Below are 20,267 nucleotides of genomic sequence, written 5' to 3' on the forward strand. Positions count from 1 at the left end.
GTAACAACGTTCTGTGCGCCTTCAGCGCTTAGTCATACCAGCCACATGACCACGGAGACATCTTCGGACAGCAAGGCTCTTTGCCTTTGTAATGGAGATGAGCACTGCCCCCTAGAGTCAGGAACAACTAGCACAAACATTTTGGCTGAATATATACACAAGGAAAGACAACAGATGGAATGGGAGATAGATCTGGTTTATAGAGTGAACTCAGCCTATGCCAGAACTCACAATGTACCCAGGGAAGTACATATTAAATTTCTTAGAAAAAGCACAAGAGTCGAAATTCTGGGGGTACAAAGGGGGCAGGCACTGACATACCATGATAGGGAAATAACCATCTTGAAGCAGATCCCCAAGAAAATTAGGGAAAAAAGGAAAAATAATTCGCAATTGGCGAATAAATTATACCAGAAGGGGGTGTGGTTTAGATGGTTGATGCCTGAAGGTATGTTGATATTCTGGGAGGAGACAAGAATTAGAATTAACACACCCATAGAGGCACAGGCCTTTATGGAAAAAAATAAAATATACCTAGAAAAAACAGAAAAAACGGACATGCAGGACACGGGAGGGGCCGGAGCTCTGCCAGCGGGGGGAGAAGGGGCAATACCAAGAAAGCTCAGATCACAAAAATGAATAAGAAAATCTTATTGATATAAACTGACCGAAAGGAGTAATGGAATTAACATGTGGATTATATATTACAATGTATAAACTGATTGAAAGTACCAAGAGAATTAACATGCTGATTGTATATGACTATGCATTTAATGTTTTATATTCAGATGTATACTATGAGTTTGGAGGGGAGGGGCGCCTATCACACTTTGCAACTGCCAAAATTTGTATACCTTTCCATTACCTTTTCCCCTATAAATGTTAAAAAAACCAATAAAACTTTTTTTAAAAAAAAAGGAACAACTAGCACATATGAGGGAGGGGACTCTTGACCTATACCTTTTATTTTATAACCATTTTCCAATAATAGCATGTCTATCTCGATGTATTCTCCCAGCAATTCAAGTTTTTTCATCAACTAAAGTTATGTTTCAACAGATACTGAATAAATATGTGGTATTTGAGGTCTATGATGGACAGAATCAGGTGGCCAGTTTGAAGATGACCCAGGCGCGGATCAATGATGGCGAATGGCATCATTTGCTAATAGAGTTGAAGAGTGCAAAAGATGGCAAAGACATCAAGTACCTTGCAGTTGTGTCCTTGGATTATGGCATGTATCAGGTAAGATGACATCCATAACCCTTTCATTATCAAAATGAGACAGGAATGGCCGGAATAGGTGGCAGCTGGAACTAAGCCAGAATGAAGTCATTTCTCATTGTTTCTATCATAGATTCAGAAATATGTTTTTTTCTTTAACAGTTGTGTTATAATATGCCAGCTATTCTTAACCCAGTGCCATCCAGGTCAGTATGTTGAACTGAAGTGCATTTGCAGCTGGTGAAAATCCTGGAGGAAACAGAGTATTTAGACCTTTTTCAGTTAGATTTCAGACCAGGATTTAATACTATGAGAGTTTTGGTTACACATGTAGATGACTTGTGGGAGACCCAGGATGACTGGTGGGGCATTGATCCTTGTGCTCCTCAATAGCAGTTTTGATGCCAACAACCACAATATCTTTCTGACCTGGCCCCTGGGCTGAGGCAACATGTTTTATGGTTCTCTTCCTTTCTCTGGGGCCATTTCTGCTGGGTTAATTGGCAGAAGGTGTTTCATTCCTTTGTGGGGTGTTTCTGGGTTCTGCTTCCTCTTCCTTCCTTTTCAGCATGCATATAAAATCACAGAATGAGGCCATCTGCCAGTTTGGGCTTTAGTGTCATCAATATGCTGACGATACCAGGTTATATCTTTCAACCTCAATATGCCAAGTGAAGCTGTCAAGATTCTACCCCAGTGCTGGAGGTTGTGGGTAGGGAAGAATTACCTCATGACTCAATCCCATACCTAGATATTCAGACCACCTAGACACATCATTAGAGCCATGGTGGTGCAGTGGTTACTGCAGGCTACTTCTGCTGACTGCAGAAGTAGTCAGTACTGCAGGCTACTTCTGCTGACTGCCAGCTGTCTGCAATTTGGCAGATTGAATCTCACCAGGCTGAAGGTTGACTCAGTCTTCCATCTTTCGGAGGTCAGTAAAATGAGGACCCAGATTGTTGGGGGCAATATGCCGACTCTGTAAAACTGCTTAGAGAGGGCTATAAAAAGCACCGTGAAGTGGTATATAAGTCTAAGTGCTATTGCTGTTGCTATCATTAACATTGAATGAGATTGCATTTGCCAGTTTAAGAGTGTGTGTGTATGCAAGAGTTTAAGAGTGTGTGAATGTCTTCCTGGAAAAACAGGATATAGTCCCATGAATAATGATGGCAGTGGCTCAGTATGCCCACTTAACACAACAGCTTCACAAGCTGCACCGGGTATGGTCAGTTTGTTTCTGGGTATGATTCAAGGGGCTGCCCATAAAACCCTATAGGACCAGGTTATACGAGAGACTAGCTGTCTCCCACAATATCTGTCCAGCCAATTTAATCTGGATTTGTGGGCTCTGGATTCCTTCAATTAACGCCAGCTGTTGGGATCTCAGAAGGATGCCTATAGCGGTGCCTTCTTTGTGCAATGAGTTTACTTCACACACCCCTCAAGAATTTGACACACTCTCCTTTGAGGAAGGTTAGTGAAGTCCCCTTTGGATTATGTGTGCCCATTTCTTTTTTGTAACTCCGTTTTTTGTCATCTTTGCCATTTTAAAAAAATATTCTGCACTCGTGTTTTGTTTTTTTGTCAACTCCGGTTGGGAGTTGTGTGGCAAACCTTTAATTAATGTGCAAGTCCTTCAAACTATGACTAGCAGAACAGGGGAAACCGAACTACTTGGGCATCATAATTCTATCAAGATGGATTTCGTGATATCCAAAGCCTACAGAGAGTACACTGAATTCTACTGGAAGATTTAATACTAGTTGACTTTTACCTCTTAGTGACAGAAGATGTATTCACCCATGGAGGGTTAATTACCATTTTCACTTATTTTTTGAAATTTTGTTGAACAGGGAAAGGCATTGTATTTTTGGCTTCCTTATCGGAAGCACAACATGGATAGCTTCTATTACCACTTTCAGATTTATTCTTGCTTTTTTTTAAAAAAAAAATAGTTATCAGTGAAATACTGTAACTAAGAATTTACGGAAAAGCTTTAATCATCTTTCCTCTTTTCCTCTTTTCAGAGCACTGTACAGATTGGAAATCAGTTACCTGGACTAAAAATGAAAAGCATTATTGTCGGAGGCATCTCTGGAGATCTAGTCTCTGTGCACCAGGGCTTCTATGGCTGTCTACAGGTGAAAATAGAAAATAAATAACTTTAGACGAACTACAAGAAGAATTCTAGCTTCATCAAAGACAAGAGAAGGGAGAGAGCAGAAAGAAAACGAGCAATGTTTTGTTTAAAAGTGTCTAATTATGAGCTTAAGTGCCTAATTATGAGCTTACGTTTCTTTGGTTTTAATTGAATTTATTCCGTTGGAATTGCATTCAGATGTTTTAATTACTTGGGAATGTTACTCTGTAAAACATTCAGAAGAGTCTTCTATGCAAAACACATCGATGGAAACTAAGCACTATTTTTGACATATTAAAGCAGCTTTGTCCTCTGGAAGACTCACACAGCCGCTTCAAAAAGTGTCCCCAGCTGTCTGCACACGCATGTGTAAATCGCAGGCAATAAGTTCTGGGGCTGCCAGCAGAATCAGTGTGCATAGAGACAGACGTGCAGAGGGTTTGGGAAAGCCTTGAAAGCAACTCTGTGAACTTTTCAAAACTATAGCACTTTGGGGGAGGATGCTCTGTTCGTGGTTTACGAAAGAACTTTTTTTTTTAAAAAAAAGAAATCTTTGTTGAGATTTACAGTTAACAACTTAGCTTTAAGAAAAACAAGTTTCTCATCTAATACTTCCCACTGACTGATTCGATTTTTGGAAAGCCAGAGATCCCATCTCGTTATTTATACTTCAGCATGGTGTCAGCCGGGGTGGGCTTCAAAAATTTTAGCAAGGGGTTCTCTGCCCGGTTGTGGGTGGGCGTGGCCATGTTGGGTGTGGCCTACTCGGCCACCTGCACCATGGCAGGGGGAGCGTTTTTGCCCTCCCCAGATTTCGGAGGTTTTCTTTGAGCCTCCGGGAGGGCGAAAACTGCCTCCCCAGGCTCTGGAGGCGGGAAGCAGGCCCGTTTCAAGCCTTCCCGAACTTCCAGGAGGCCTGTTTTTCACCCTCCCCGAGCATCCGTGCGCGCCCTGCACTGATCTGCATGCAAAACAGGCTTCGTGGGGACTCGGGTGGGGTGGGTGGGGCCAGCAAGGAGTGGGATTTGGGGGTTCTCCGAACTGCACAGAATCTTAGCTAGAGGTTCTCCTGAATGCCTGCGAACCTCCAGCAACCCACCCCTGGCATAAACCATGAATAAACCACAGTAGACCATGGGTGTGGACTCCCGATACTTCCAGCATGGAAAGAGCAAGAGACATACATTAATCTCAGTGTGGGCTTTTTGTTCAAATCCCAAACTGTTAATTTAGTTCATAAACTAGAGTTTGAATTCGGCTCATTTGTTTTTAAAACATCCACAAAAAATCTTTAAATATAAATACCTGGGAATCAGAGTGTTTGCATCTTTGGCTCTGGTTGGGGTGGCTATACATAGGGCAGCCCTTGAACACCACTGGGAAGTTTATGGTGCAGAATGCAATGGCACAGGTAGCTCTAGGTACAGCTCATGATGCCCAAAAAACACCAATGGTCTCTGCACTGATTGACTCCCGATAGACACGTGGCAGGGGTGGGTTCCTGCCAGTTCTATCCTCTTCTATAGAAGAGGTTCCACAAATCTACAGTGCCGTTTAGAACCGGTTCCAGCTCCCTCCCCCCGCCCGTCTGCACATCATCAAGATGAAGAGCGACGAGAGGAGGAATTCTGGGAGTTGAAGTCCACAAGTCTTAAAGCTGCCAAGTTTGAACACCCCTGGGGTTTTTTCTTTAAAGGGTTAGGGGTGTAAGGGTCTTGTAACTTGACAGCTTTAAGACTTGCGTGCTTCAAATGCCAGAGTTCCTGAGCCAACATGACTGGAGGAGGAATTCTGGGAGTTGAAGTCCACAAGTCTTAAAGCTGTCAAGTTTGAACACCTCTGGGTTTTTTTTTTCTAAAGGGTTAGGGGTGCAAGGGTCTTGTAACTTGACAGCTTTAAGACTTGCGTGCTTCAAATGCCAGAGTTTCTAAGCCAACATTTTGGTTGCTAAGCAAGAGCGTTGTCTAGTGAGTTTCACCACATTTTACAAGTTGGCCACGCCCACCCAGTCACATGACTGCCGAGCCACTCCCACAAGGCAGGCCACACCTACAGAGTCCTTTGGGAGAAGGGCGGCATATAAATCCAATAAAAACAAAACAAACAAAACAAACAGAAGAGGTTCTAAAAAATTTTGAAACCCACCACTGACACATGGGTGTAATTCAAAGTGCTGATGGTTTTCTTTAAAGACTTACATGACATAAAAAACATGTTTCTTGAGGGATTATCTTCTCCCCAAAATATCTGCCTGCTCCACACACTTCTACATGGAGGGCATGCTCTGGTTCCCATTTTAAAATCTTTTCACTTTATAGTAGGGGTCTCCAACTTTGGCAACTTTAAGCCTGGCGGACTTCAACTCCCAGAATTCTGGCTGGGGAATTCTGGGAGTTGAGGTTCTCCAGGCTTAATGTTGCCAAGGTTGGAGACCCCTGATTTATGGCACAGTTCCCCAACCTTTCTCCCTGGGGGGGGGGGCACGGAGGTTGTGACCTTGCTTTATGGGACTTAGGAATTTTGCCTGTGTATTGGGACAATTTCCCTCCCCATCCCAAATACTACAAGCCCCAACTTTGAAGACTTAGCTTTTCTCACAGGCATTTGAGACCACACGAATGGGAGCCCCTATTAGTTGTTTTATTATGGTTCCTCTTTGCTATTTTAAAAGTCTTTACTTTGCATTTTTACTTTGTGTATGTTTTAGTGTTATGTTTATTGTTTGTTTTTAGTTGTGGTACACTATGCAGAGTTATACTTTTTTAAGTTGGGCTGCCTTATAAATAGATAAATAAATGTGTTGGGCTTAATCAAGATGCGCTTAAGCAAAAATGGAAGTGAAAGTTTGCCAACACCTTTTTGTGATTACAAGAAAGGAGTGATTAAAATTGTTTCTCTTTCTTCTACAGCAGCACAGCCCTATGCTTTACATTGGGATGTATATTAGTTGGTTATTCCTTTGGTCTCTTTTTCTTCTTTTCAGGGAGTGAGGATGGGAGAAACATCTACAAATGTTGCTACATTGAACATGAAACAGGCAGTCAAGATTAATGTCAAGGAAGGCTGTGAAATAGACAATCCTTGTCATTCCAACCCTTGTCCACTTCACAGCTATTGTAGCGATGACTGGGACAGCTATTCGTGTATCTGTGACCCAGGTAATTATGACTTGTAGCAAATTGATGATAATATTCAGGGCCCTGGACTTTATAGAACGGCATGTTTAAGAATGTTTTCCTATAATTTGGCAGCCAAAGAGACATTCATGCTTATAATCTCATGCAAGAGAATGATGATACTAAGCTGGCAGGAATTGCCTACATCTGTGATGGTGAACCTATGGCACGTATGCCGGAAGTGGCACAGAGAGCCATTTATCTGGGCACGCCAACTGTTGCCCATTGCTCTTCCAGGTTCTGGCACATGTGCACCAGCCAGCTGGTCTTCGCACGCGTGGGAGCGCTGGAAACGGGAAGAGCAGCTCCCTGGCATGCATGTGTGCGCCGGGGAACTGCTCTTCTGGTTTCTGGCACTCTCTCGCACGCATGCGTGCACTCCCATTTTGGCGCTCAGTGCCCAAAAGGTTCACCAACACTGTCCTAGATGATAGGCTGAAGATTCAGATGGATCTTGACAGACTTGAACACTGGGCCCTATCTAACAAAATGAAATTTGATGTAGAGAAAAGTGAAGTCTTACACTTCGGCAAAAGTACGCATATAGACTGGGTGAAACCAGACTTCTTAATAGCAGTAAATGTGAGATGGACCTTGGAGTCTTAGTGAACAAACGATTAAATATGAGCCAACAATGTGCTGCCGCAGCCAAAAATGCCAATGCAATTCTAAGTTGCATTAACAGGGATAACAATCAAGATCAAGGGAGGTACTAATATCACTCTAGAAAGACCACACCTAAAATACTGCATCTGGTTTTGGTCACCACACTATAAAAAAGATGTTGAGACTCTAGAAAGAGTGCAGAGAAGAGCAGCCAGTTGATTAGGGGACTGGAGGCTAAAACATACGATGAACGGTTGCAGGAACTGGGCATTGCTTGTCTAGTGAAGAGAAGGACCAGGGGAGATATGATAGCAGTCTTCCAATATTTGAGGGGCTGCTACAGAGAGGAGGGGGTCAAGCTATTTTCCTGAAGGTCAGACAAAGAATAGTGGATGGAAACTGAACAAGGAGAGATTCAGCCTACAAATAAGGAGGAATTTTCTGACGGTGAGAACAATCAACCCATGGAACAGAAGTTGCCTTCAAAAGTAATCATTTGCTACACACCCTTGTGAATTTTGCTGTGTAACTCTGTCTCTTGTTACTTTCTCAAGTATCATCTTCATTCTTTTTGGGGGAAGGGAAGAAAATGCAACAATATCTACCCAAACTAAACAAAAACCCCAGAATTTCTTATTTATATTGGTAATAGCTTTAAGTTGAAGAATTTTTGATGTCCACTACTTGCCCCATAACATGGGTCTTGGAAAAGAAAATATATAATTTATATACAATTGAATATGATCACAAGATTAAACGTGACTGAAATATAAAATGGAATTGTTATTTGCTTAAACTTCAAAACAATTTTAGTTTTAAAAAAGTATTTTAACCTGCTTTATATAATTCAAGTTTTTTTTCCCCACTGAGTTTTGTTTTGAGCCTTAAACTGCGTAACTGACATGTTAAGCCGTATTTACTTAAAAAGTAAATCCCAATAATTATGTTTAATGTAAGGTTTAATAGGGTTAGTACATGCTTCCTATTGTGCTACTACAGAGCTTATTTCCAAACCCTTTTGTTTGAGATTATAGCTCCTGAACAACTTCTATTTGTGAGGTATTTGTTAGGCACATCATTAAGCCCTTTTTTAAACATTCAAGAAATCAAGAAGCATATTTTAAATTAGTTCCTTTAATATCTTAAGCAGCATAGTACGTAGGTTGCTTCCATATGTGATTGCACAACATTGGATCATCCTGTATTGTATATGATTTCACTCTTTCTAAACAGAAATAACTTTCTGTTGTTGTTAGTTGCGAAGTTGTGTTCGACTCATTGCGACCCCATGGACAACGTTCCTCCAGGCCTTCCAGTTCTCTACCATCTTTGGAGTTCATTTAAGCTCGCGCCTACTGCTTCAGTGACTCCATCCAGCCACCTCATTCTCTGTCGTCCCTTCTTCTTTTGCCCTCAATTGTTCCCAGCATTAGGCTCTTCTCCAATGAGTCCTTCCTTCTCATTAGGTATCCAAAGTATTTTGAGTTTCATCTTCAGGATCTGGCCTTCTACAGAGCAGTCAGGGTTGATCTCCTTTAGGACTGACTGGTTTGATGGCCTTGCAGCCCAAGGGACTCGCAGGAATCTTCTCCAGCACCATAGTTCAAAGGCCTCAATTCCTTGGCCCTCAGCCCTGCTTATGGTCCAACTTTCACAGCCCTCCATTGCAACTGGGAAAACCATAGCCTTGACTATTCTGACCCCCCTTCCTCCTTTGCCCACACAGAACACGCTCCGGAACAATACAAATGAACAAGGTTTATTTCACAGACAGACAGAACGTTCCGTGGCAGTAAACCACCACGACAAAGCTCACAACGACAAGACACAAAAGCAGCTATCCAGCTTGCTACATTTTCCAGACCAAAACTTCTTGCAGGAGTTCTTTGTTGACTGCTGCAAAGGGCGTATGCACAGTCAACCCTTTTATAGCCTGAAGAGGAGTCTCCTGATCAACAGCTGAGAGCCCTTACCGCCGATAATTACGCCCACGCTCCTTGCGTCTATGGGCGTGGCGATAACGGGCATCCAGGAACTCCCTGTTAATCTCTGACTCACTGTCTCGTGACTCCTCCCCACTGCTCCAAGGCATGGCATCAGGAGCCCCCCCTCCTCTGGCTCTCACCGCTGCTCCATGCCTCAGGCGCCTCCTGGTGGCCGACCAGACTCTCCGATCCCTGCTCAGAGTCGGAACCCTGTCCAGGGTCCTCCACATTCTCCTGAGCCGACTCATAGGGACCCTCACTCTAGGAGTCTGGTGGCAGCTGCAACAGCTCCTGCTGGGCCACAACACTTGACTATACGCACTTTTGTTGGCAGGGTGTTGTAGAATAGGAATAGGAGTAGAATGGAATGGGAACTTTCTGATGGCTAGTCAAAAGGGTCTTCATAATCCAAGAAGTGTTGTTATAATTTTGTTTATTTCTGAGAATTTTAGAACCATTACTAATTTCTCAGTTTTCTCTGTGCCTGTAACTTTGTCTTCTCAGGGTACTTTGGTACAGACTGTGTTGATGTTTGTAGTTTGAACCCATGTGAGCATGTCTCCACTTGCATTCATAAACCAAGCTCTTCTCACGGATACACCTGTGAATGTGGACAAAGCTATTACGGACAGTACTGTGAAAGCAAGTAAGCAAAGAACTTTGGCTAGTTTTCTTTTCCTTTCTAAATACAGGTGATCCTCAACTTACAGCCACAATTGAGCCCAAAGTTTATGTTGCTAACTGAGAAATTTGTTAAGTGAGTTTTCCCCCATTTTACGACCTTTCTTGCCACATTTATTAAGTGAATCAGCAGTTGTTAAATTAGTAATACGTTGTTAAGTGAATCTGGTTTTCCCACTGACTTTGCTTGTCAGAAGGTCGCATGACCCTGGGACACTGCAACTGTCATAAATGTGAATCAGTTGTCAAGCATCCGAATGTAAATCGCGTGAGCCTGGGGATGCTGCAATGGTCATAAGTGTGAAAAATGGTCGTAAGTCATTATTTTCAGTGCCATTGTAACTTTGAATGGTCACTCAACGAATTGTTGTAAGTCGAGGATTACTCTCTACAATCTCTCTCACACACAAACATACATAAAAGTGAACCATTATGGTCCAAACCAAATATGGAAAAGATAATTTATTTAGTTGTATTTAATACATACCATTCTATTGTATTTTCCATTGGGAAATTTTCCAATGTTGAGTTCAATTCCTAGTGAGTACTTAGCAACAATACAGAAATAGCTTGCTCTTGCCTTCTTCTGGCATGCATGCTTGTCTTCCCAGTCTACCTACAATCCTGGGATTTCCTTGTGTTTTCCCATTTAAGTACTAGTAGCCAGGTTTGACCCTATTCAGTTATGGTTGGCTAGGTGCCATCATACAATTGATGTTGGACAGCAATTTCCCAATCAAGGGGAGGAGTCAAATGGGGAATTAATCTGAAGTTGTTATAAAGGCATAAGAAGTCTGAGCCACCCCCTTGAATGCCATTGCCTTCATCTAGTCTTTCCCAGGGCAAGCTGCCAGTTTGGGAAGATTCCTGCAAAATAGGCATTGAACAATAAAGTAGATAGTTTCACTTCTACATGTGTGAGTGGTTGTTTACAGCTGACAATATCTCTAAGATGTCATCTGTTACAGAAGTCAGAGAACTTCGCCTGAAGTGTGTGTGTGTGTATGTAGCAATAGCACTTAGACTTATATACTACTTTACAGTGCTTTACAGCCTTCTCTAAGCGGTTTACAGAGTCAGCATACTGCCCCCAACAATTTGGGTCCTCATTTTACCCACCTCGGAAGGATGGAAGGCTGAGTCAACCTTGAGCCTGGTGAGATTCGATCTGCCAAATTGCAGGCAGCCGACAGTCAGCAGAAGTAGCCTGCAGTACTGCACTCTAACCACTAAGCCACCGTGGCTTTATTTCATGTATGATATTTTATAAATTCACGCACACATACAGCATATGAATTTATGAAATGTCAGCACAAGAGGGCAAGACACGCATTGTTATTTTCAGTGAAAGAGAATATCCTTTCCTTTATTGTCTTTACATAATTGTGAAAGGGAGTAGCAATTCTTACATCTTTCTATCCTCTGTAGAATTGATTTACCTTGTCCCAGAGGCTGGTGGGGAAATCCTATTTGTGGGCCGTGTAATTGTGAGATCGGTAAAGGATTTGATCCTGACTGCAACAAGACAAATGGAGCATGTCGATGTAAGGTAAGGAACTGATCATTCTTTCCATCACACTTCAGGCTGTTTAGGCAATTGAGAAATGAATAATATTGATGAGATTTGACTTAAATCTCCATACATCTTCAAAACCTCTAGATCAGTGGTTCCCTACCTGTGGGTCGGGACCCCTTTGGGGGTCGAATGACCCTTTCACAGGGGTCGCCTAAGACCATCGGAAAACACATATTTTCGATGGTCTTAGGAACCGAGACACCAATTTTATGGTTGGGGACCACCACAACATGAGGAACTGTATTAAAGGGTCGCGGCATTGGGAAGGTTGAGAACCACTGCTCTAGATTCCTTTTTATATCCTTGGTTTTAAAATTACGTTTCAAGGAAAAAAAGGGAGATTTGGGAGTTGTCTGAATAAGAATGATCAATTTTTATTTCCATGTTACATTTTGAAACTTGAAGAAGTCCAGCTGTTGTGTTACTGAACACAACAGCTGGGCTTTTTCAACTTTCAAAATGTAACATGGAAATAAAAATTGATCATTCTTATTCAGACTATAATAATTCCTATTCTGTACAGGGAAAAATATATTTTAAGCATCCTTTTCCTGGGGGGAAAAAAGTCAGGATTCTTGAGGTTTTTATTAATAATCCTAGGTTCAAAACTTTGCTTTTCTGGTAGCCTTGACTTACTGATGGGTTTTCATCTTCCCAGATAAACTATTACCGACCACAGAAAAATGACTCCTGCTATCCATGTGATTGCTTCCCTTCTGGTTCCCATACTCGCACTTGTGACATGGAAACTGGACAGTGTCCCTGCAAATCAGGAGTGATTGGGCGACAGTGCAATCGGTGTGATAATCCCTTTGCTGAAGTTACATCTCACGGATGCGAAGGTATCTTCTTGGTTTGCTGTTTGCTACATTTGAACGTTGGTCCCGTTCCCCCCCCCCCCATTTCGAGAGTGTTGACTGCCATAGATGTAAATAAAAATTAAATGTATTTTATTTAGTTAGTTTGTCAAACATGTACGAGATAACAGGTATAAGTATAAACATGGACATGAACACAGGAAATGGGTTCAAAAGTGGGGAGAATAGGACAGGGACGGTAGGCAGCCTGGTGCGCTTATGCGCGCTCCCTTTACAGACCTCTTAGGAATGGGGTGAGGTCCACGGTAGGCAGTCTAAGGTTAAAGTTTTGGGGGTTTGAGGATGTAACAACAGATAGTAGATAGATCAGGTAGCAATAGATCAGGTAGTGCATTCCAGGCATTGACCACTCTGTTGCTGAAGTCATATTTTCTGCAATTGAGTTGGGAGTGGTTTGTGTTTACCTTGACTTTGTATCTGTTGTTTGCCTGTGTGTTATAGCGGTTTAAGCTGAAGTAGTCATTGACAGGTAGGACATTGTAGCAGACAATTTTGTGTACTACGCTTAGGTCAGATCTTAATTGGCATAGTTCTAGATTGTCCAAGCCCAAAAGCTTGGTTCTTGGTGGTGGCATAAGGTATTCTATTGTGAGCAGAAGAGTGGAGTACTCTTCTCGTGAAAGATATAGCCCCTAACCTATAAAGGTAGTCCTTAATTTACAACCACAATTGAACCCAAAATTTCTGTTGTTAAGTGAGACATTTGTAAAGTGCATTTTGTCCCATTTTACGACCTTTCTTGCCTCGGTTGTTAAGTGAACCACTGCAATTGATAAGTTAGTAACCCAGTTGTTAAGGGAATCTGGTTTTCCCACTGACTTCATAAGTCAGAAGGTCGCAAAAAGGGACCCCGGGACATAGCAACGGTCATAAATATGCGCCAGTTGCCAAGCATCTGAATTTTGATCATATGATCATGGGGATGCTGGAAAGGTTGTAACTGTGAAAAATGGTCATAAGTCACTTTTTTCAGTGCCGTTGTAACTTTGAATGGTCACTAAATGAACTGTTGAAAGTCGAGGACTACCTATTTCTATTTTTTCCTCATCGACTGATGAAGAATTTGAAATTGAGGATTAAAATGTTTCATGGAATTGGTATTCTCAGGCCTCTGGAAAATAAGATTGGTAGGCACAAATGTTCTTCCTGGCACAAAAATAGGGAATCATTCTGTTGTCTAGACACCAACAGCTTGTGCCCTGCTCTGATCCATCCCTTCTTGCTGTGCCATGGGAACAAATAACAATTCTATGGAGAAAATCCAAACCAAGCTACATTGATATTAATTGAGAGCTAATAAATCACTTGAGAGTGAAAAGGCTCGACTCTGAGCAGTGAGTTTGTAATCCTTTTTCTGATCTATACATGCTCTACTACAGCTTTCGTATTTAAAAGCTTCAGTAGTTCTGATATTGAACTCCTTTGAATCCTCCCTCCCACTTGCTCCCTTCAACACGTCTCTGCTTGGTTTAAAAAATATTCAAAGGACAAACACAGCTCTCCTAGTTTTATATTTGAAGCATTTAAGCATAAAAATAATGAACCTGAAGCATTTTTGCATCCATATATGACTACACTTTGTATTATATACCATATTTTTCGGAGTATAAGACGCACCTTTTTCCCTCAAAAAAGAGGCTGAAAATCTGGGTGCGTCTTATACACTGAATACAGCATTTTTTTGCCTCCCGAAACCCCACCCGCTTCACCAAAATGGCCGTGCATAGCCTTTAGGAGGCTTTCAGAGAGCTCCTGGGGGCTGGGGAGGGAGGAAATGAGCGAAAAATGGGCCATCTTTTTGCTCAATTTTGCCCCCAGCCCCCAGGAGCACTCTATAAGCCTCCTAAAGGCTATGCATGCTCTTTTTTTGACAAAACCCGGCCTGTTTCCTTGAAAAACGGGCCATTTTTTGGTCGTTTTTGGCCCCACCCCCATAGGAGCACTCTACAAGCCTCCTAAAGGCTATTCATGCCCTTTTTTTGAAAAAAAAACTTCATACCTCCCTTTTTGGGAGATATGCAGAGTGCAAAAACTTTTTTTAAAATTTGCCTGTTCAAAATCTTGGTGCGTCTTATACTCCGAAAAATACGGTACATATATGATTATACTTGAATACTTGCAACCTAGAACTAAGGAGAAATCTCCTGACAGTTAGAACAATTAATCAATGGAACCACTTGCCTCCAGAAATTGTGAATGCTCCAACAGTGTTAGTTTTTAAGAAGAGATAAGATAAGATAAGATAAGATAAGATAAAATTAGATAATACGTTATTGTCATTGCACCTCATACAATGAAATTAAATGGCATCTTCAGTGTACATTATACATAAGAAAACTATAACAATAAAACAAAACCACAAATCCTTAACATTCTATTCAATTAAATTGAACCCCCCTTATATTGCATTAATATTGCAATATACAGTAGAATTCAATTTATTTATTTATTTATTTATTTCTTAGCGCTTATAGACTGCCCCCTCTCCCAAAAGGGAGAGTTACTATATAGTTACTGCTCTGGGATAGAAGCTGTTTTTCAGTTGTTTGTCCTTGTTTTTATTGTCTGAAATTGTAACCATTTGTCTGAAGTTGTGTAGGGTTTCCTGCCTGTGAAGGGAGTTGGACTAGAAGTCCTCCAAGGTCCCTTCCAACTCTGTTACTCTAGTCTAGTCCAGTCTAATCTATTCACATATTTTGTGCATGGTTTTCTGTAAATGAGGTGGGAAGTTACTAGTGATAGTAGATTAGATTTGGTAGAATTTAGATTCCTTCTAATTAGAGATGGCTCATTATAGAATATCCTTCCTAGACTGGTTTGAATATTTGTATTCCCAGTGCCAAAAAGACATTATTTTATCTACTATTCAGGATTAATGTTAGCCCTGTTAGTTGTTTCACTTGTCTGTTAATGCGTTGCAGGCTTTTTATTCTCCTTAGCAATTTTACTAAAGGATAGTTGATTCAGGAGTTGGTTCTGAGGTACATTTTTTTCCACTTGAAAAAAGCAGCCCAAGATACATAGTTTTTGCCAAGCTTTTAATTTTGCCTTCTTGTTTTAATGTGAGGTTTAAACACCTTTGTATTTTAATCATTGTTAGCTATCTTCAATTCTCAATGAAGCGGCAAGGGAGAAGATAAATCAATTTTACAGAAAGGAATTAAATTTCAGGATAAATATAGGCTGATCGTCCTTGAGAGATTTACTTTGATTAAATACTATGATGGCAAACTGAATTTAAGCAGTATATTGCAATAAATTATAAATAATGGTACTTTTTGGTTGGAACCCTTGCAGAAAAAAAGTTTTTGTTTTGTTTTGTTCTTTATTTCTTTTTCAATTCTTTGAATCAAATGGTATTAATAACTTAAGAGAATAACTTAAGAGCCAACTTAGGAAGCTCAAACTGCCCAAGGAGCTGCTGATTCTGTTCTACAGAGGAAGTATTGAGTCTGTCATCTGCACCTCTATAACTCTCTGGTTTTGTTCTGCAACCCAACAAGACAAACACAGACTTCAACGGATAATTAGAACTGCAGAAAAAACAATTACTGCCAACCTGCCTTCCATTGAGGACCTGTATATTATACGAGTCAAAAAGAGGGCTGTGAAAATATTTACAGACCCCTACTCTCAAAACAACGCTATAGGGCACTGCACACCAAGACAACTAGACACAAAAACAGTTTTTCCTAATTCCCTCAACACTGTCACACCGTTCACTAAGGCTGCATTACTATTACTATTAGTCTTCTCATTGTTCCAATCACTCATCTCCTCCCACTTATGACTGCAGGACTATAACTTTGTTTCTTGTATCCTTATGATTTATATTGATATTGATTGTTTCCTGACAGCTTATTTGTACCCTATGACTATCATTAAGTGTTGTACCTTATGATTCTTGATGAATGTATCTTTTCGTGTCTTTTTATGTACACTGAGAGCATATGCAACAAAGACAAATTCCTTGTGTGTCCAATCACACTTGGCCAATAAAGAATTCTATTCTATTCTATATACATTACACTACAAGATTATGTACACTAATGAGTCTTCTCATCTTTCTAAAACAAGACAAGAATAGTGATTATTTTCATTTTCTTCTTTCTGCTATTGCTTTCTCTCTCTCTCTCTCTCTCTCTCTCTCTCTCTCTCTCTCTCTCTCTCTCTCTCTCTCTGTGTGTGTGTGTGTGTGAGAGAGAGAGAGAGAGAGAGAGAGAGTTTGTCTGTTTCTGTCTCTCTCTGTGTGTGTATATCTGTCTCTCTCCCTCTCCTTCTCTGTCCTCCTCCCACCCTCCCTCTTTCATAAAATGTATACAAATATATATATAACTTTCCTTTCAATCTCATGTAGTGGTTTACAATGGATGTCCCAAAGCTTTTGAGGCTGGCATTTGGTGGCCACAAACCAAGTTTGGACAACCTGCTGCAGTTCCATGTCCTAAGGGATCAGTAGGTAAGTAATTGTTATTATATATATAAAGTGTTATTGTAAGTGTTGGGAAAAATAAAAATTCAAAAAAGTTGGTTGACATATGGAAGAAAGTTGTCTATGAAAGCCTGAAGATGGACGTCTGTTTTGCCCAGACTGAACATGTTAAGAACATATTAAAAATCTCATTCAGACAAAGCAATCAAAATATAAATTCGATAGTTGAAACATAAAGATTAAGGAGAAAAACAAAACTTTTGAAAACTTAATCAGAATCTTCTCTTTTATTCTGCAGCATAATGACATATTTACAATGACATATATAGAAATTCAATTAACCAGTGGAACAGCTTGCCTCCAGAAATCATGGGAAATCCATCACGGGAGGTTTTTAAGAAAAGATTGGACAGTGACTTGTCTGAGATGGTATAGAGGAGAGATGTCAAACTGGATTGCTTCGAGGGCCAGATCAGCATTGTAGTTCTCCATGGGCCAGCTGTGGGGTAGGAGACAGGATGGACATCTCCTGCAGCATCCTGCTGCCCCCCACCATGCCCTATTTTCAGCCTGGATGGCCTCCTACAGCATCCTGCTGGCCAAAACAGGGTGTGGGAGGTCCATGCACGCCCTCCCCCCGCCCCGTTTTCAGCCCGAGCAGCCTGCAGCACTTTGCTGGCCAAAATGGGGTGTAGGAGGCCCACACGCAGGCCCCTCCATGCCCCATTTTGGCTGCCAGAGACACCATGGGCCAGTACATTGCTATTTTCAGGACAACTGCGCAGGCCAGATGTAAGCGCCCTATGGGTCGGATACGGCCCGTGGGCCTTGAGTTTGACATGCCTGGTATAGATTCTCCTGCTTGAGCAGGAGGCTGGACTAGAAGACTTCCAAGATCCTTTCCAGCTCTATTCTGTTCTATTTGATGATTTAATTATTTCTTCATTCATTTATATATATCCAACCTGTATTATTTTCCCAAATAACTCAAAGCGGCAAACATATCCAACGCAACTTCCTCCTCCTATTTTCCCCACAACAACGGCCCTGTGAGGTGAGTTGGATGGAGAGAAAATGAATTGTCCAAAGTCACCCAGCCTGGCTTTCAGAACTAAGCAGGACTTCAAGTCACACTCTCTTGCTTTCGAACCTGTTGCCTTAACCACTAGACCAGGGCTGTCAAACTCACAGCCCGTGGGCTGAATGTATCTTGTGCTGGCCACGCCCATGCCCAGTTCAGCGAAGGGAAAAGTCTTGATACATCACATGAGTTTGACACCCTGCACTAGATCAAACTGACTCTCGTTTAACTGGTGAAACTGCCACCAGCACCAGCACCATCAAACTCCATCAACATAGGATTCTGTTGTAAAATGCCCTTTTTAAAAAGTATAATTGGAAGTGCTTTTCACATATAATTGTACATAAGCATCTATTTGTGCAATGTAAAAAGTTACAAAAGGATAACTTTCTTATAAATGAAACATGTAGGTAAAACTTTAGAATTTCTCATTAATCGATTTTCTTTTTAAAGGGAACGCTGTTCGGCATTGTAGCAGTGAAAAAGGCTGGCTGTCCCCGGAACTTTTTAACTGTACCACCGTTAACTTTGTGACTCTTAAAATCATGGTAAGAGTGGGGTACCTACTGAGCATGGTATTAATTGTCCCATAGAAACTGGTAATATTTTTGGAGAATGTGTCATTTACAGCTAGTCCTTGACTTACAACCATTTGCTTGTTGACTATTCAAGATACACTGAAAAGGGTTACTTATGACCTGTCCTCACACTTATGATCATTGCAGCATCCCCATAGTCACAGGATCAGAATTTAGGCACTTGACAACCTGCAGGCTTGCAAAACTGCATTGGTGCAAATGGTGCGTGTACGTGTGAAACGGTCCCCTCTCCCTCGCCTCTGCCACCACTTGCTGGTCCACACAGCTGGAAAAGTTAGGGACCACTGTTTCAGTGCATAGGCAGAGAAACATAGGTAGAGAAACGTGTGCAGAGTATCCATCTCATAAAATCTCTGCCGAAAATTCTAAAAGGGGATATGTGTGCAGGAAAAATGCATGTGTTTACATGCAGCAGGTAATCTCCATACACTGAAAGAATGCAGTGTATTTACATGTAAATCAAACCTACAACTTGGCCTACCTTTCTACCAATACAGGTTTATTCACCAGGTGAGCCAATTGACAAATTGGATCTAAAGCCATGAATTGGGAACTCCTTCAAACGATTTAACAAAGAACAAATGGAATCTTGTTTCCTGACATTTGACTTTTGCCTTATTTTTTTTCTGTTTTGGTCAGAATGAGAAGTTTCTCCATAACGAGACCAAAATGGACAGTGCTAAGTCGGTGCAGATAGCGAGAGTGCTTCAGAATGCCACAAACCACACAAGTTCCTTCTATGGCAATGATGTGAGGATAGCCTACCAGATGATGATCAGGGTGCTGAGATACGAGAGCCAGCAACAGGGGTTTGATTTGGCTGCCACAAGAGATGTGGAATTTAATGAGGTAAGAAACGTTGAACTGTTAGTGGGAAAGCACAAGGATGTGACACTTAGGCACAACCAGTTGCCAAAATTGTGGGAATGCCGTTCTTCTTAGGGGAACACTGTGAAGTGAGGCATAAGATTGCACATTATTTATCTAGCAGTTCTTTTCAGTTCTTTGACCAGATGAAAGGGAAGCCCTGCTAGAGGCTTCAAATGCAAGACCCGTGGGCTGGATCCGGCCCGCAAGGGGTTTAGATCTGGCCCACTGTGCCTCTTCCAGTGTAAAGGTAGCTCGGGGGGGGGGCATGTGCCTCCCCCCCCCACATGCCCCATTTTTGGCCGCGATGGCCTCCTGCAGCCCTCTGCCAGTAAAAATGGAGCTCAGGGGGCTGGGCGTGGGCTCTGTTTTTGCTGGCAGAGGACTAGCGAAACAAACTAAAAACAAAATGAAAGGAGAAATATTTCCCCTTTTGCATTTGAGCATCCAAGAAGGGACAGGAAAGGAGAAAGGGAAAGAGGAAAGAGAAAGAAGGGAAGATGGGAAGAGAGCAAGGAAGGGAAAATAAGGAAAGAGGAGAAGGAAGAAGAAAGCAGAATGAAGAAGGAAGAAAAAAGAATAGAAGGGAGGGAGGGAGGGAGGAAGGAGATTATAATGAGAGTGATTGAGGGTCTCAGGGAAGTCCTGCCTTAGCACTTGGCCACCACAGGTGCCCCCGACACAAGTCCTGTGTCATGCGCTCCATGGCCATGCCCACCCTGGCCACACCCACCCTGGCCACGCCTCCCCCAGCCCTCCAAGGTCAAACAGAACCCTGATGCGTCCCTCAGTGAAACACCCCTAATCTACAGGATTTGGTGTGTTTTTTTTCTAGTGTCATTTTTAGTGGCAAATCCCTGTTATAATCTCTTTAGCACAATGGAGCAATATATTCATATTTTTAGTCCTCTTTTCTGGGCTGAAGTAGCATTTCTGATAATTTGGTTGTGAAAAAAGGATGGAACCTGTGAGTGGGAGGTGGATGTAAGAATCATTTCCTTCTTTCACCTGGTAAGATC

At 41.7% G+C, this 20,267-nt stretch overlaps 1 protein-coding gene across 4 annotated transcripts in view; it reads left to right on the top strand.

Moving 5' to 3' along the window:
- The window catches only part of CELSR1 (cadherin EGF LAG seven-pass G-type receptor 1), a 191,087-nt gene that overhangs the window by 130,572 nt on the left and 40,248 nt on the right, over positions 1-20,267 (top strand). For all 4 annotated transcript variants that reach the window (XM_081957473.1, XM_081957470.1, XM_081957472.1 and 1 more), the window contains exons 10-18: positions 1,060-1,245; positions 3,255-3,368; positions 6,351-6,525; positions 9,639-9,780; positions 11,244-11,364; positions 12,050-12,233; positions 16,627-16,728; positions 18,236-18,330; positions 19,021-19,230. In XM_081957473.1, coding sequence (XP_081813599.1) covers positions 1,060-1,245; positions 3,255-3,368; positions 6,351-6,525; positions 9,639-9,780; positions 11,244-11,364; positions 12,050-12,233; positions 16,627-16,728; positions 18,236-18,330; positions 19,021-19,230 — 1,329 coding nt within the window. The remainder of the gene's footprint in view (positions 1-1,059; positions 1,246-3,254; positions 3,369-6,350; positions 6,526-9,638; positions 9,781-11,243; positions 11,365-12,049; positions 12,234-16,626; positions 16,729-18,235; positions 18,331-19,020; positions 19,231-20,267) is intronic.

Source organism: Natrix helvetica, assembly GCF_964273705.1.
Source record: "Natrix helvetica genome assembly, chromosome: 6".
Lineage (NCBI taxonomy): Eukaryota > Metazoa > Chordata > Lepidosauria > Squamata > Natricidae > Natrix > Natrix helvetica.